The following is a 12,936-nucleotide window of genomic DNA, read 5'->3' as shown; positions in this document are numbered from 1 at the left end:
GAGGGTTAATTTCTCAGGTTATGAAAAGGAGAATATATTTAGCTAAATATACTTGTTTTGGATTTTTAAAAAAAAAAATTATTTAATTTTTTAATAATTTTTTTATTTTATTAAAAAAATTATTAATTAATTGATATTGGATGCTGATCATAATCAGAAAGCAACAAAAGGCAACTTTTACCTTCATTTTAAGCACATTATGGCAAAAATGAAGGGCAGCGTTTCAGTAATTGTAATGACTCATCTTGTCCGACAGGTGTCAGTGTTGAACAACCGTGTGGAACATGCCGCTGGAGCAGGGACCCTCCGGAGGTAACAGGAAGTCTTTGAGAAATGACAAACATAGCATACCTCTAATGTTTTTCTAAACATACTGATTTCAGGTTCCACATTAACTGGCTCCTACGTATCTATCTACCTTTTCTTCTTCATTTATCTCCATACAGTATGTGCTGTGTCATCGCAAGACCTGTTTGTAGTTCTCGTGGTGAATTCCTGGTGGCTTAGCTGTGGGCTGTGAGGCACTTGAAACTGAAAAGTCAAAGTAAGATTGAAATGAATACAACTTCTTGTAAACAGTCATACAGGAACTTTTATTTGGCTCCGATTTCATCTCTTTGTCTGAATTGTGTATCCTGAAACCTCCAGTTTGGCTTACAAGGTCGTCAAAAATCCCGTTTTTCGCCGCCCGCTGTAAATGGGGCACGTCCTCAAAGCAGTTCTTACATTACTGTGCTTTAAAAAAAAGAACTAAAGAGGAAAATAACATGTTAACTGGCATACAATATTTACATTTTACAGTGGCTTTCAAACAATATAATAAACACAGTACATTTACAAATGGAATTAACATTTAACAGCTAATCAACACAGCGATAACAAGTATTTTCCAGCAGGGAGCAGGTACTCTGACTGTTGAACACCTCTTCCAGAACAAGAAAAAAAAGCATTACTTGTATGCACATGTATGTACACAAACAGAACTCAGGTTTGCAGGGTGTTTCTGACTTCAACCGTGAAAAGACGAAAACTGCGTTTGGATACACTGCAAATACAAAATGCACTATCCAAAGTGAGCACTGACACAGGAGAAGGGACTGCGGCGAAGTCGACAGCCCCTCCGCTTTTGTAACAACAAGTCAACATATAACATCAAGAAAACTTCAAGTGCAACGCCAGGATCTGTATCTAATGCAGTGAATGCATGAATAATCTGAAGGACAGCGAAGCCGTACAAAATCCAAAAGGAATGTCGTGACGAAAAGAAATAAAACAGGAGACAGGACGGTCGGGGCAAAGCGTCTCGTCAGACACGGTCGAGGAGGTTCTTGGAAGGCCCTCAGCTCTGAAGTCATCCAGCCTGGCTCGCGCACTCGAGGACAAAGCGAGCATAAATGTTAAACATACAAACACCGGCATTAATGCAGGATTATTTGGTGTTGGTGTAATTCTCTGGAACACAATCGGGCTGTCACATCTGTTGACGCTCCGCAGAACCCGCCAGCATCAGCAGAACACGTCCAGCACATACCCAGAGCAGTATGTCAGAGGTGGTCCGAAAAGTGTGAAAAGTACTTTGCCTGTTTGTTCTGTAAAAGTGAACTTATAAGGAATAAGGGAGCCTGACGATCGGACTGTGAAATGATCTGATTCGTCTCACAACAAAAACGCGGTCTGAGGCTTTGATAGGAATCAAAGTGTTTCCATCCAGCTTATAAAAGAGTCATTCAGCAAACTGGTTTTGGAAAGAAATCATTCGATTAATATAGATATTCTGTAGCATTGCGATAGCAAGGATATAGAGGATGTATTTGCTATTGAATACATCATAAAACTAAGTGAATACACGCACCACAACCTACTGTGAACACTCGTGCTCTGTATCCCTTTATCCAAGTCCAAAAACAAAGTGTCTTCTTACGCTTTTACAATTCAAGCAACTCCACTGATTATAAAAAAGATCATAAAGTTCAGCATTTCATTTGAGAAAAAAGTATAAAAATGCAAAAGAAATGACACCGGGCTTCCTTCTAGTCTAAAATTTTCATTGGGGGGAGGGAGAAAAGCTCAGTCTGTGCATGAACCGCTAATACCGAAGTTAAATAGTTAAATAGATAAATAGTTCATTGGTACCTGAGTGAGGACAACAAAGCACCTTTTTAGAGGCGTACCGCCGAGCCCCCGTTCACCGGAAAGACTCTGAGACACTTCCAGACGTCCGAAAGGTTTTACAGAGTCTCAGCAGTTAGTGCAAATCGAGAAAGTGTCTGTCTCTCGGCGGGAGATCCGCTCGTCTGTGACGTGGAGAGCTCAGCAGTCGTGGGGAGTCTTTGGTGGTCTGTAGGGCAACGCTGGCGCGGGTCTGAAACACAAATGCATGGCCTCGTTACCAAAGATCAAAACGGTGAGTAAATGCAATCAACACCGCAACAAGACAATTAAATTCACGGCGCAGGTTGTAATAAAGAAAATGAATGAAATCTTCCTCAAAGACGTGAATGATTAGGAAGATGTTCAGCAGATATTCTTGGAACTCCTCAAACGTAAGCCTTCAGACGGTCATTAATTTAACCGCAGTTTAATGTGTTCCCTTCATGTCTATCTAAAAATCATGACGCATGTCTGGCGTACTGGAGTAATGTTTCTGTAACACTTCCAACTCTGCAAATCTCTGAAGGGAATGCTGCTGGATTCATGTAAAAGCTACATCAGCACAAGGAAGAACAAAAAAGAAATATATATATATATATTTATATTAAATGCTCGTCTTGTTTGCCTTTTGAAGAGCCGTGAAATAAATCCGCCCCTTCTTTTAAGCACGGCGGAAAACACAAAAAGCGGTTTAACAAAACAGGAAACGCTAAAAACCAGCCAACTTCTCAACACGTGGTGTGGTACACAAAGAAAAGGTAAAAAAAAAAAGAAAGAAAGAAAAGGAACTCATGCGGCTACAATAATAATCTGAGCAGCAGTTCAATACCTGACATGGTGGGTGGGAAGAGGGGATGAGCGTCCCTCACGCCCACAACGATCATTAATTTTTACTGGAAAAATAACATGGCGCTCATTAGCGACGTATTACCATAAAAGTCCTATTATGTCTGAACAAAGCTGAATAAATCCCTTTTTACGGATAAATGAGGTCAACTAGTGATGTATGACGCAGTTATTTTCAGCGTCCTGACAAAAATAGGTTTAATAAAAAGCTCTGTTGAAGCGATTCGCTGATTTTCACTGAGTCCCACTGAGCTGAACTGAGACGTGGCTGGATGGTTTAACGTATGTTACAAGGCTTCCAGCGCAGGAAGTGCTCTTATTTTGACAGACACACCAAAATCTGTTCACAATTGCTTCATAGATTTCCCTGCTGAATATAAACACCCTGGTCATTAGTCATTTCCAGGTCATGGTGAACTGACCTGCTGGGTAAAGGGATGTTGGGTGGGGGCCTGGGCACAGTGGGGATAGGTATCGGCCGAGGTCCGGTCCCGTGGAACCCGGCCGCCGCCGCCGCCGCCGCGGCACCATGACCCAGCCGAGAGCTCCTCCCTAGAGGGTCTGCAGGTAGAGGTTTCTGGGGTGGACTGGGCTTTTCAAAGTCCTGAAGAGGAAAACACAGGAAATTATACAAAATTCAGTCCGTGTCTTATCTTGAGACAGAGCGTGGAAGCCCAACATGTCGCTTTCCAACTCCTTTTAATTACGGATTGCATGTGCGGCAGCGCAAAAGTGGACCCGTTTCACTAGAGGGCACTGTGTTATCAGTGTCTGCACCGCCACGGCTGACACGAGGTGAATCCTAAAGCCCTCCGCCTCCGCCACCTCCGTGGCAGCGCTGCTGCGAGCGTAGAAGGTTATCTGGATGAGGTGCCGTCACGTGTTACTAATCTACGGCGAGGAGGTGATAAATATCTGTTACCGGCTGCCGGCCCGACACACGGCTGCACCAAGCCTCCTCTTCACTGCAACACACACAGAAATAAAAAAGTAACGTGGACGGAGAGATTTTTATTTATTTTTTTTTATACATCATGCATGAATAAGACGGAGAGAGCTGCAAGGTTTAAAACATTCATGAATTCAGCCACAATGTGACTTGAGTTTGTCACATCAACGCTTAGAACCTGGAGAACTGAAGCACAGCGATGTGACACAGGTGTAGAAGTCTGCACGAAGAAGTCCCTGTCCACATGCTTTCTGTGGTATGTGAAATCTTAAGCAGGCATAACATTATGACCACGTTCCTAATATTGCAAAGATCTGCCTGGACATGGACCTTCTGAGGGGGTCCTTTGGGTGCTATGGGTTGAGGGGAGGGGCCTCTGTGGGTCAGGCTTGGTCCCGTACAAAGGGATGGAACGTCATTGCTATGGGGTGGGGGTGCCTGGTCTGGTCTAGGTGGGTGCTACATGTCTAAGTAACATCCACATAAATGCCAGGTCTAAAAAATTCTCAGCAGAACATTGAATTATGACAAGATGTTCAGTGTTATTCACGTCTCCTGTCAGTGGTTTTAAAGTTAAGGCTGATCGGCGTACATTTATATTTCCTATAAATCACAGCAGTGCTTTAAACCATAAGAGGAAGACATGTTTCAACGTGACAGTTTCACTGTGTCTCACGCGTGGTCCACGGGGAAATGGTTTGTGTGGGAGGAAAAGCCCACACAGGCCCCGACCTCGACCCCGATCAACCGACTGAATGGATGAAAATCACCACGTATGGGCTTCTAGATCCTCCCACAGTTTGTACAGACGAAGCTCAACACAAGCTGAATCTTCCCCTCCCGCTTCTATAATCAGCAGACTGGGGGGGAGTTTCCGGTTTAACCATTCAGATTTTGCCGCTGTCAGCCGAATCAGCCAATCACGTCCTCGCTGTCGGATTTAAACACGTCGGATGTCATTTCCAAACAGCGACGGACCCTCGCAACCGGGGTCCGGGTCGAGTCTCCAGAGTCCTCTGCTCATCCCACGCAGAGCTCCGGCGCTCCATTCGTCTCATGTCCCACCACAGCCAGAGTTTGGACACCAGGGACCGGAGGGTTCCTTCCCCCTCAAAATCTCATCCTCATTATTCACTTAGAACAAAGTATCCACCGACTGAAACGGTCCAGATAAGTTGCGATGTTCGGATGAAACTTTATTTCTTGATTAACTCGTGATTGATTTGTTTTATAAAATGATGCAACCGCCCAAGCAGTCCACTAAACACCGACAGCCGAGCAGCCGCAATAAATATGCTTTCAGTTCCTTTTTGCTTTATGGATGGCTTTTAGTCGGTAAGAAGCTGCCAACGCAGAAACATTTTATCATGTCATTTAATATTAATTAGTCAAGCTGTAGTTGAGAAACAACCTGAGAGGGAAACAGACTCGGAGCGCGCTCCGCAGCCGGCCGCCCAAAGCTGCTCACATCCAGTTACAAACAAGAAATGCCCCGAAGAGGTTCAAATGTTATGCTTTAATCTGATTTAGCTCCGTTAATGGCATTTACGGTCTGCCTTACTTTAAATCTGCTTCACAGTCCCAGCGCGGGGAGCGCTCCTGCGAAGAGTTTGAGGGTAATAAAACGTACACAGTGGGATATTCCTGTGATTCCATTAGAGGAATCTGCGTGAGTCTTAACTGAAGCTAACAAAGTACTTCACAGACTTCCACATACGGCGCGCCGCTCGCTGTGATCTTTATACTTTAAGTGCACTTTCATTCCTGGCGAACTCCTACATACCGAAGCTTAAATGAAGACTAACTCCGGGTTTTTTTTTTTTAAAGAAGGAGAAAATAAAGATGTAAATGGACAGATGCATCCACTCAAATGCAAGAGTAATCCAGGACCCATGTGCATTCTAATGCCACTTTTGGCAGCAAACCTCACGCTGCAACTGAGGTCTTGGTGTCTTAATTCAAAATGAAGTATTGCACTGTCCTCCGCGGCTTGAGAGAGATCTATGAGCCTGAGGCTTACAAGCACCTTTCAAAACCCGCCAGGGGAGCTGAAAAATGCACGGTCATCTTGCCAAAAACAAAACAATTTCTCTAAGTTCTTAAAAATATGACATTTTTTGGAAAGGCCCGATTTCCATTTCTCAGCGTCGCGACGCTGCGGCCCGCTCTCGGAGCGAGCCCGTTCGCCTCGCGTTTATTCGACTCGGCAGGTCTCTGATATCTGTTTTCCCTTCAGCCGAACGAGATAATAACAAACAGGTCTGTTATGCGAAAATTTTCTGCTCCCGCACAGATTTGTTTTCATCGTAATAAATGCAAGACGGACTTTATTCCCCTGGAAACACCTTGATACAAATGGGCTGCAGTCAGCACGACGACAAACACGGCGAGAAAAAAAACGAAAAAAGAGAAGAAAAGACAAGAAAAAAAGCCGTTTAAAACGAGACGTATTGGCACAGACGGCAGGGGAGGCTGCGTCGAGGGATACAATAGACTCGTAATGCTTTCTCTTTAAGGACTGATGTCCTGTTCGTCCTTGCTGGCCCGCTATTAAATCTCAACAGAATCCTCTCCCCTGGTCCTGACCTACACGTGGCGTCTCGACGCGCTCCATCTGCCTCACCGCGGCGGATCGAGTTAGTGGATATTAGTGGGGTTTCAATGTTTTGGCAGGCGGCGGGAAGGCAATTTACACGGCAAACAGTGACATTTTTAGCTAAAGTACAGGTTTGGGTGGCACAGGTTTATCGCAGTCGCGGGTAAAATGTTGCGGCGCTTTTTAACGACACCACCCAGTGCTGGTGTTTCTGCTGCGGAGGCGGAAGGAGTTTTAAATACATTTGAAAACGAAATCCTACTGTTGTTATTAGCAAGAACTATTTTGACTCAGTGAAACTGTTCAAACGGATTCGCATGCTGCACATAGTTGTGCGATTACGGTGTCAGACCCCTCCAGCGCTTTGCCTGATGAAGCTGATTTGCCTTGAGATGATTAATGGCGCAGAAAGAGAAGTTTGGCTACAAAACTCTGTATCGAATTTCTTCTGATCTTTGCTTTTTTTTTTTTTTTGGTGATGATTCATTTATTAAAATAGAAGCACCACAGATTAAATCGTTTCTTTTGACCTCCTAACAATTCAGACACATCTGAAATGTGACTCAAGGAGTCCCCCGGCCAAAAACTGCCGGAGAGTATATAACCTACATGCTTAACTCTGAGACCGTCACGGTGTGGCTGCACATCTGGGAAAATGTTACGTTCTTCCTCCAATGGGGAGAAAAATGTCCTCTCGCGGAGCTAACGTCTTCTTATTTTTCTTAAAAAAAAAAAAAAAAAAGCAGCACACATCTGCTAATTTGCCGCGCACCCCGCCGCGGCTCACTGAGCGTCGACATCCAGCGCGGCTCTCTCCCCGCTGCGCTGGTACAGGAACAGATCGGGATTTGGATCCACCGCCAGAGCAGACAGATGGATTTACTATCTCCACTGCATCCAATACCGCCGGCTCAGCAGAAAGCTGGGCCTTACTCAGGAGTTGGGTCACATGGAAGGAGACAGATTGAATTTCGCTGTCGATATGTGGGCAAGCGGGGCCGACCGCAGTGCAGAAATGCGGCGAGTTCCGGCACCTCGCTCCAACCGTTTTAAAAATGACCATACAGGTGGCTGTGCGAGTTTTAGACCATTAACTGCGATTTGCATATATTTCACATCAGGGCAGATGAAGTTTAAGGGGCGCGTAGGCTTTTCAGATTGATTCTACTTTCCAATCTGCTGGTTTATGATCATTTTAGGGTGGAATGAAAGTCATCAGACAAAAATCTACCTGGCACTGGTGATCCATCACGGGGAAACTTTCTCTAACTTATTAACCCTCTGGAGACGACGGACGCGCCGCTGCGTCCAAATCACACGACTAATTTAAGAAGACGTGGCAGCAGGACACAGCGTCTCTGAATCTCTGTTTCAACTTTTGTATGCAAGTTCTAACTTCAAACTACCGACCAGCTTTTAAATGTTGTTGATAGGCCAAGTAAAACTAGACTTATTATGAATAATTTATGCCACACTTTTTCCTGAACAGTGCCGTCATGTTGGTGCGTGTCTGCAGCATAGTTTCGTAATTAGTTGTACAAATAGTTATAAATAGCTTTGTTGTTTGCTACATTGTACATGAGCTTTTGCAATTTACATTTTAGATTTGCACTCTGAGTTATAAAAATGGTTCATTAAACATGTTCGTGGTTTTCACAGAGAAATATCTAACTTTTTCTTACTTGGATTATATGGTTTTAGTTTGGTTTTAAGTCTAATGTGTTAATACATTTGTCAAAATGAAAATTGGAATTGTAAAATGACACATGTGAGGTCATTCTGAAAAGAATGTCACCAAACAAGGCAATGTAAACCGCTTTTAAGATGAAATATAAAGGTAAAACCAAACGTAGTCAAAAACAGGCCAATTTTACTCTGGACTCCAGAGGGTTAATTATATTGAGTATATTTCTGTCATGTGGCATTTAATTTGTGTATTCAAGCAATAATAATATAATAATATAGATGTTTGTAATCTTAGCACACTATCCAAAGCTGTTCTGGGGTTTTTTGTACCAAAAGTACCTCAGTTGATGGAGTCTGCCTAACTATATATCTTCAAATTAAGTACTTGACTTAAGTACAAAACATCCAAGGTCAAGAACAAACTTTTGAAACTCAGTTCTTAATCCAACATGCACGAGGCAGCTTTGAACTGCTTAGAGAAATGAGTTTTGTCATTAAAGGCAAACTTCATTTGGAGGAAAGTTTTTCTTTTTAGCAGGTGACTTAAATCAAAGATGTCAGAATGCCCTTAAACACCACGGATTCTCTGCAAGCTCCGAGTCTCAGCAGATTATTTTCAGCCCTTATTAAAATGAAGCCGATGGCTGTCTGGACATTACAGAAAATCAATGTAGAAACCTGGGTAATGTACAGTAAAGTACACACAGCTTTACTTCAATGGACCGTGCCATATATGTGCTACATTAAAGCTGTGGTTAAAAAAAAGAAGAAGAAGCATTAATGTATTCTGGAGTCATGTTACCGCAGAGTTTTAATAAAAGCGCTCATCGACGTTTCTGGAAAAAACAAACCTGGTCTGCTGCCGGGTACGACGGCTGATGGCGCGGCAGACTGAGGAAAGGCGGCACCCGGGGCGGCGAGAGGGACGCGTGGGCCGCCAGGACCCTGTGGTGAGCGGGCAGGGGGGGCAGGGCGGGCTGGCCCACGCTCAGAGACACCGGCATGGGCTGGCTGATGTGCAGGGGCTGGTAGAGGGGCAGTCTGCGCAGGCTGTGAGAGTGGAAGTTGTGCGGAGGCAGGAGAGGCTCCGCGCTCAGTAGCGACGACTGAGGAGAGGATGAGAGTTATGAGTTATTTTCCAAACATTACGGTAAGCCGTGACAGTTTTACAGTGATCTAGCGTGAACAATAAGAGCACCCCGACACAGAGCATTATGAATGAAACACCTGCAACATATAGTACAATAGATTATGTGAAAGACTTTCCATCCTCCATCCTCTACATAAGAGAATCTTGTGCGGCTGGGAAAGAAAGATGGAAACCTTTTGTTATTGAAATAACTCATCGCTGTCAATAAAGTTGGGAAAAAACTCCTCTTTATGTTACATTTCCGTAAGAATGTTTCGCTGCATGCCATAAGAGATCTACTGATGATGCGCGGCACGTGAACATGAAGTTAGAATCTCTGATCAGAAGGACCATATGGAATATTGTCCATGTAAACATCCTCATTAGCAGCTCTGATTAAGGGCCGCAAATCATCACAGGAATAAAAATGTAATTGTTGAAGTGCTCGCATCTGTTTGGGCCGACCGCACACTTTTTTTTTTTCCTCCGACACGCTCTCCTGACGCCCCGTAGACGAAGTGATTATTAGATTGATCAAAGAAATTATCTGCACGTCAAGTGATAACGAATCTGTCATTGACGAAACCTGTCACCCACGAGGCTTCTTCAGTTCTAAACAGACCGAGGGGAGTCCCAGGCTTTTTAAGCTCTCGTGGGACTGATCTTTTTCGAAAACCTTATTGCTTTTGACAACAGTAAGGTGAACGAACTCCACAAGAAGGTTAAAAAGCCCCTAAGTCCCACTGTCGAATACGATTAGAAGTGAAGATGCAGGCAAGCCGGTCCATTTGCTTTGTCTTAAATACTTAGAGAAACAATGTCCTGGATGACCAAGCACCTTCATCGACAGATTACTGAATCTCTTGGACATGAGATATCCCCGCGCAGCGGGCTAAGTAAAAAACTCTTAAAGTAAAAGTCTAACTTCAGTCATAAAGTTGTCGATGGTGTGAAAACGCTGACGTTGAGATCGATTATAAAACGTTATTAGATGTGACGTCCTGAACAGATGTTAGAGCGCCGCTCCAGAACAAAACCAATAACACCTAAAATGGCCAGAAAGGATTTGGCTGCTGAACAACACACACACACACACACACACACCCACAATGCAGATGTATCCAAAGAGAGCTGGTGCGATGGCGTCAGACATCTGGACGCTGACAGCTGAAGGAGTCACAGTGATAAGAGCGGGAGGTCTGCTTTAAACTCTGGTGTGTATTATTATACTACAAAAAATAAGCTGGATGAACTTTTACACTCAGATTCTAGATATAACTTTAATACACGGCCGCTTCAGATACAGGTGAGTGCAAACATCAATCGGATCCACACGCTCCCACTCATGCATTTAAATGAATTTCTTTTGTCACACAAACTCAAATGATAGGTAATCTCCCACTGTGCTTATCATTTCCAGCAAACAAATCAAACCCTATTTTCTTCCGTCGCCTGAATCAATCAACTCTGCTCCCCTCTCATAAAAGATTTTTTATTTATTTATCTTTTCTTATCACAAAGCGACATTGAAGTGGCTCAAATAACAGCATCCTGAGTCTAATTTAAATGGAATAATCTCTCAATTAAAGTTTCTACGCGTCTCGTCAACAACGGCGTCGTAATTAATATTTATCGGCGAGAGGGAGATATAGTGAGGCTGAATCAATTACCAGGCTTGCCGTCATCTTGTTTTGTCAACAAGCCAGGAACCATGACGAAGGGCTCTACTAAAATGTCATTAAGAAGAAGTCAAATGGTGTGTACGTCAACACACAAACACGCACACGGAAGCTCGTTTGAGAGGCACAACAAGACACGTTGCGCCGGGACTCACCTTATAAATGTTGGCTGTGGAGGGTTTGGGTGGAGGCTTGCGCTGAGGCGTGGGACGGTACATGGACTCAGTCCTGATGGGGCTGGTTGGCCGGTTGGCCTCCACAGATCTAAGAGCAAAACAAAAGTACTTAAACCTTATTCGCACAGGATTAGTTTTACCCGAGGACGTCCTGTGATTCAGATATTACCCCCTACGTCTGTGTTTGATGTGGCGCATTCACACCGGATAAACAAACTCTGTGTTTTACGCAAATTCACGCTCCGTTGTTGTGGCTCTGCTACTTTCCATCTCACTCCAGATCATTTTAATTACTTTGCAAATTATAATGGACGATAAAAAATATATATTTGATACTTTATCCCAGGGAAGGAATGACCAACGACCTAGAGGTATTTAAATCAGCTCCACCTTTGCCGATGAACACATTAATGATTGATTTAATGGTTTCTTCCATCTAACGGGTGAATAGTTCAGCGACATCTCGACTTTGAGCTTTAACATCTGTCCAGACTTTAAATAATACCACATCCTTCATAACTCACAGGTGACCAGAGGCAGAAAAAAGCCACAAATCAAAAGTTTTGAAAAAGTAAAAATAACTCAAACCTAAATCACAGAGATGTCGATTCACACTGGATTAGTTTTATCAAAGGACCTCTGTGTAAGGAGATTTATGGTAGGTAATAAACAGTGTCATTTTTACTTTACAAATCAGGGACATGGATGATTCGTAATTACAAATTAGTGGAGGTCCCCATGTAAAACTAGTCCTGTGTGTACAAGGGTTCAGGTTCATTTCAGACACATTAAGACACATTCCTGGTATGTTCACATACAGTAGGAAAATGTTTAATGCATATTAGAGTAGAAAAAAAAAATATTCTCCTTGTATTTAAAATGTTATCTATAATATATTTTTTTTCTGAACTTGACTTATTTTGTCATTAATAATTAAGTTAACAATATAGATTCATTCTTATATGCAGTGTTTCAAAATGAAAGGAAAACTTCTGTCTAGTTTTAGCTCCGTTTTTGGTCTCCTCCAACTCTGGAAAGAATATACCTAAATTTTTAGCCACTAAATACTCCATTACAGTTTAATTAGCTTATTTCTAACTACCTGTATGTCTATCTGCTGTTTTGCAATTAGAAGGTGCCACCGTGTGATGCTAAATGAACCAAAACAATAAATCTGAGAGTTGGAAATGAAAATTGATTTTGTCAAACTACAAGTGGTAGTTTTAATTGTGGTCATACAGTATTGTGTCCATATATTAAGTCCATGAGTAACAGCATATATAGTGAAAGTACCCTTTGATTCATTATCATTATTTTATTTAATTTCCTAGTGTCTACTAACTAAAAAGTTCATTGTTATAATTATTGTTTTCCATAAGAAAATGGAGATTTTAATGACACACAACTGAATAAAATTACAAATAATCAATACTACACAGGAGATCTAGGGTTTACCTGAGTTTCTCCAATGTGCTCTTCTTGTTGGTGAACAGCAGGCGCAGCAGAGTCTTCCTCTTCAGGAAGATGACTACTGTGGCTACCAGAAGGCTGACCAGGGTAACCAGGACGGCCACAGTGATGAGCACACTGTCAGCTGATGCCACATATGACAACACGCACATTAATACACACACACGCACATCTACAGCACAGAACAATGACAGGACATAATGAAGACCGTTACAGCTAGGCCACGGTCAGCAACACAGTTCACATTTCTCTGC

At 42.9% G+C, this 12,936-nt stretch overlaps 1 protein-coding gene across 2 annotated transcripts in view; it reads right to left on the bottom strand.

Annotated features, from left to right (window-relative positions):
* Positions 1–572: 572 nt before the first annotated feature.
* adam12b (ADAM metallopeptidase domain 12b) overlaps positions 573–12,936 on the bottom strand; it is a 77,845-nt gene continuing 65,481 nt past the window's right edge. Inside the window, exons 19-23 of one of the 2 annotated variants that reach the window (XM_047602374.1) lie at positions 12,668–12,854; positions 11,192–11,300; positions 9,080–9,334; positions 3,420–3,601; positions 573–2,362 (exon numbers count right to left, since the gene is read on the bottom strand). In XM_047602374.1, coding sequence (XP_047458330.1) covers positions 2,311–2,362; positions 3,420–3,601; positions 9,080–9,334; positions 11,192–11,300; positions 12,668–12,854 — 785 coding nt within the window. In that variant the 3' untranslated portion in view covers positions 573–2,310. The remainder of the gene's footprint in view (positions 2,363–3,419; positions 3,602–9,079; positions 9,335–11,191; positions 11,301–12,667; positions 12,855–12,936) is intronic. The other variant, XM_047602375.1, reaches the window with a different exon arrangement.

The sequence above is a fragment of the Mugil cephalus genome, chromosome 13 (genome assembly GCF_022458985.1).
Source record: "Mugil cephalus isolate CIBA_MC_2020 chromosome 13, CIBA_Mcephalus_1.1, whole genome shotgun sequence".
NCBI classification, from domain to species: domain Eukaryota; kingdom Metazoa; phylum Chordata; class Actinopteri; order Mugiliformes; family Mugilidae; genus Mugil; species Mugil cephalus.
The sequence above is the reverse complement of the archived record's forward strand: the minus strand, read 5'-3'. Positions and strand labels throughout refer to the sequence as shown.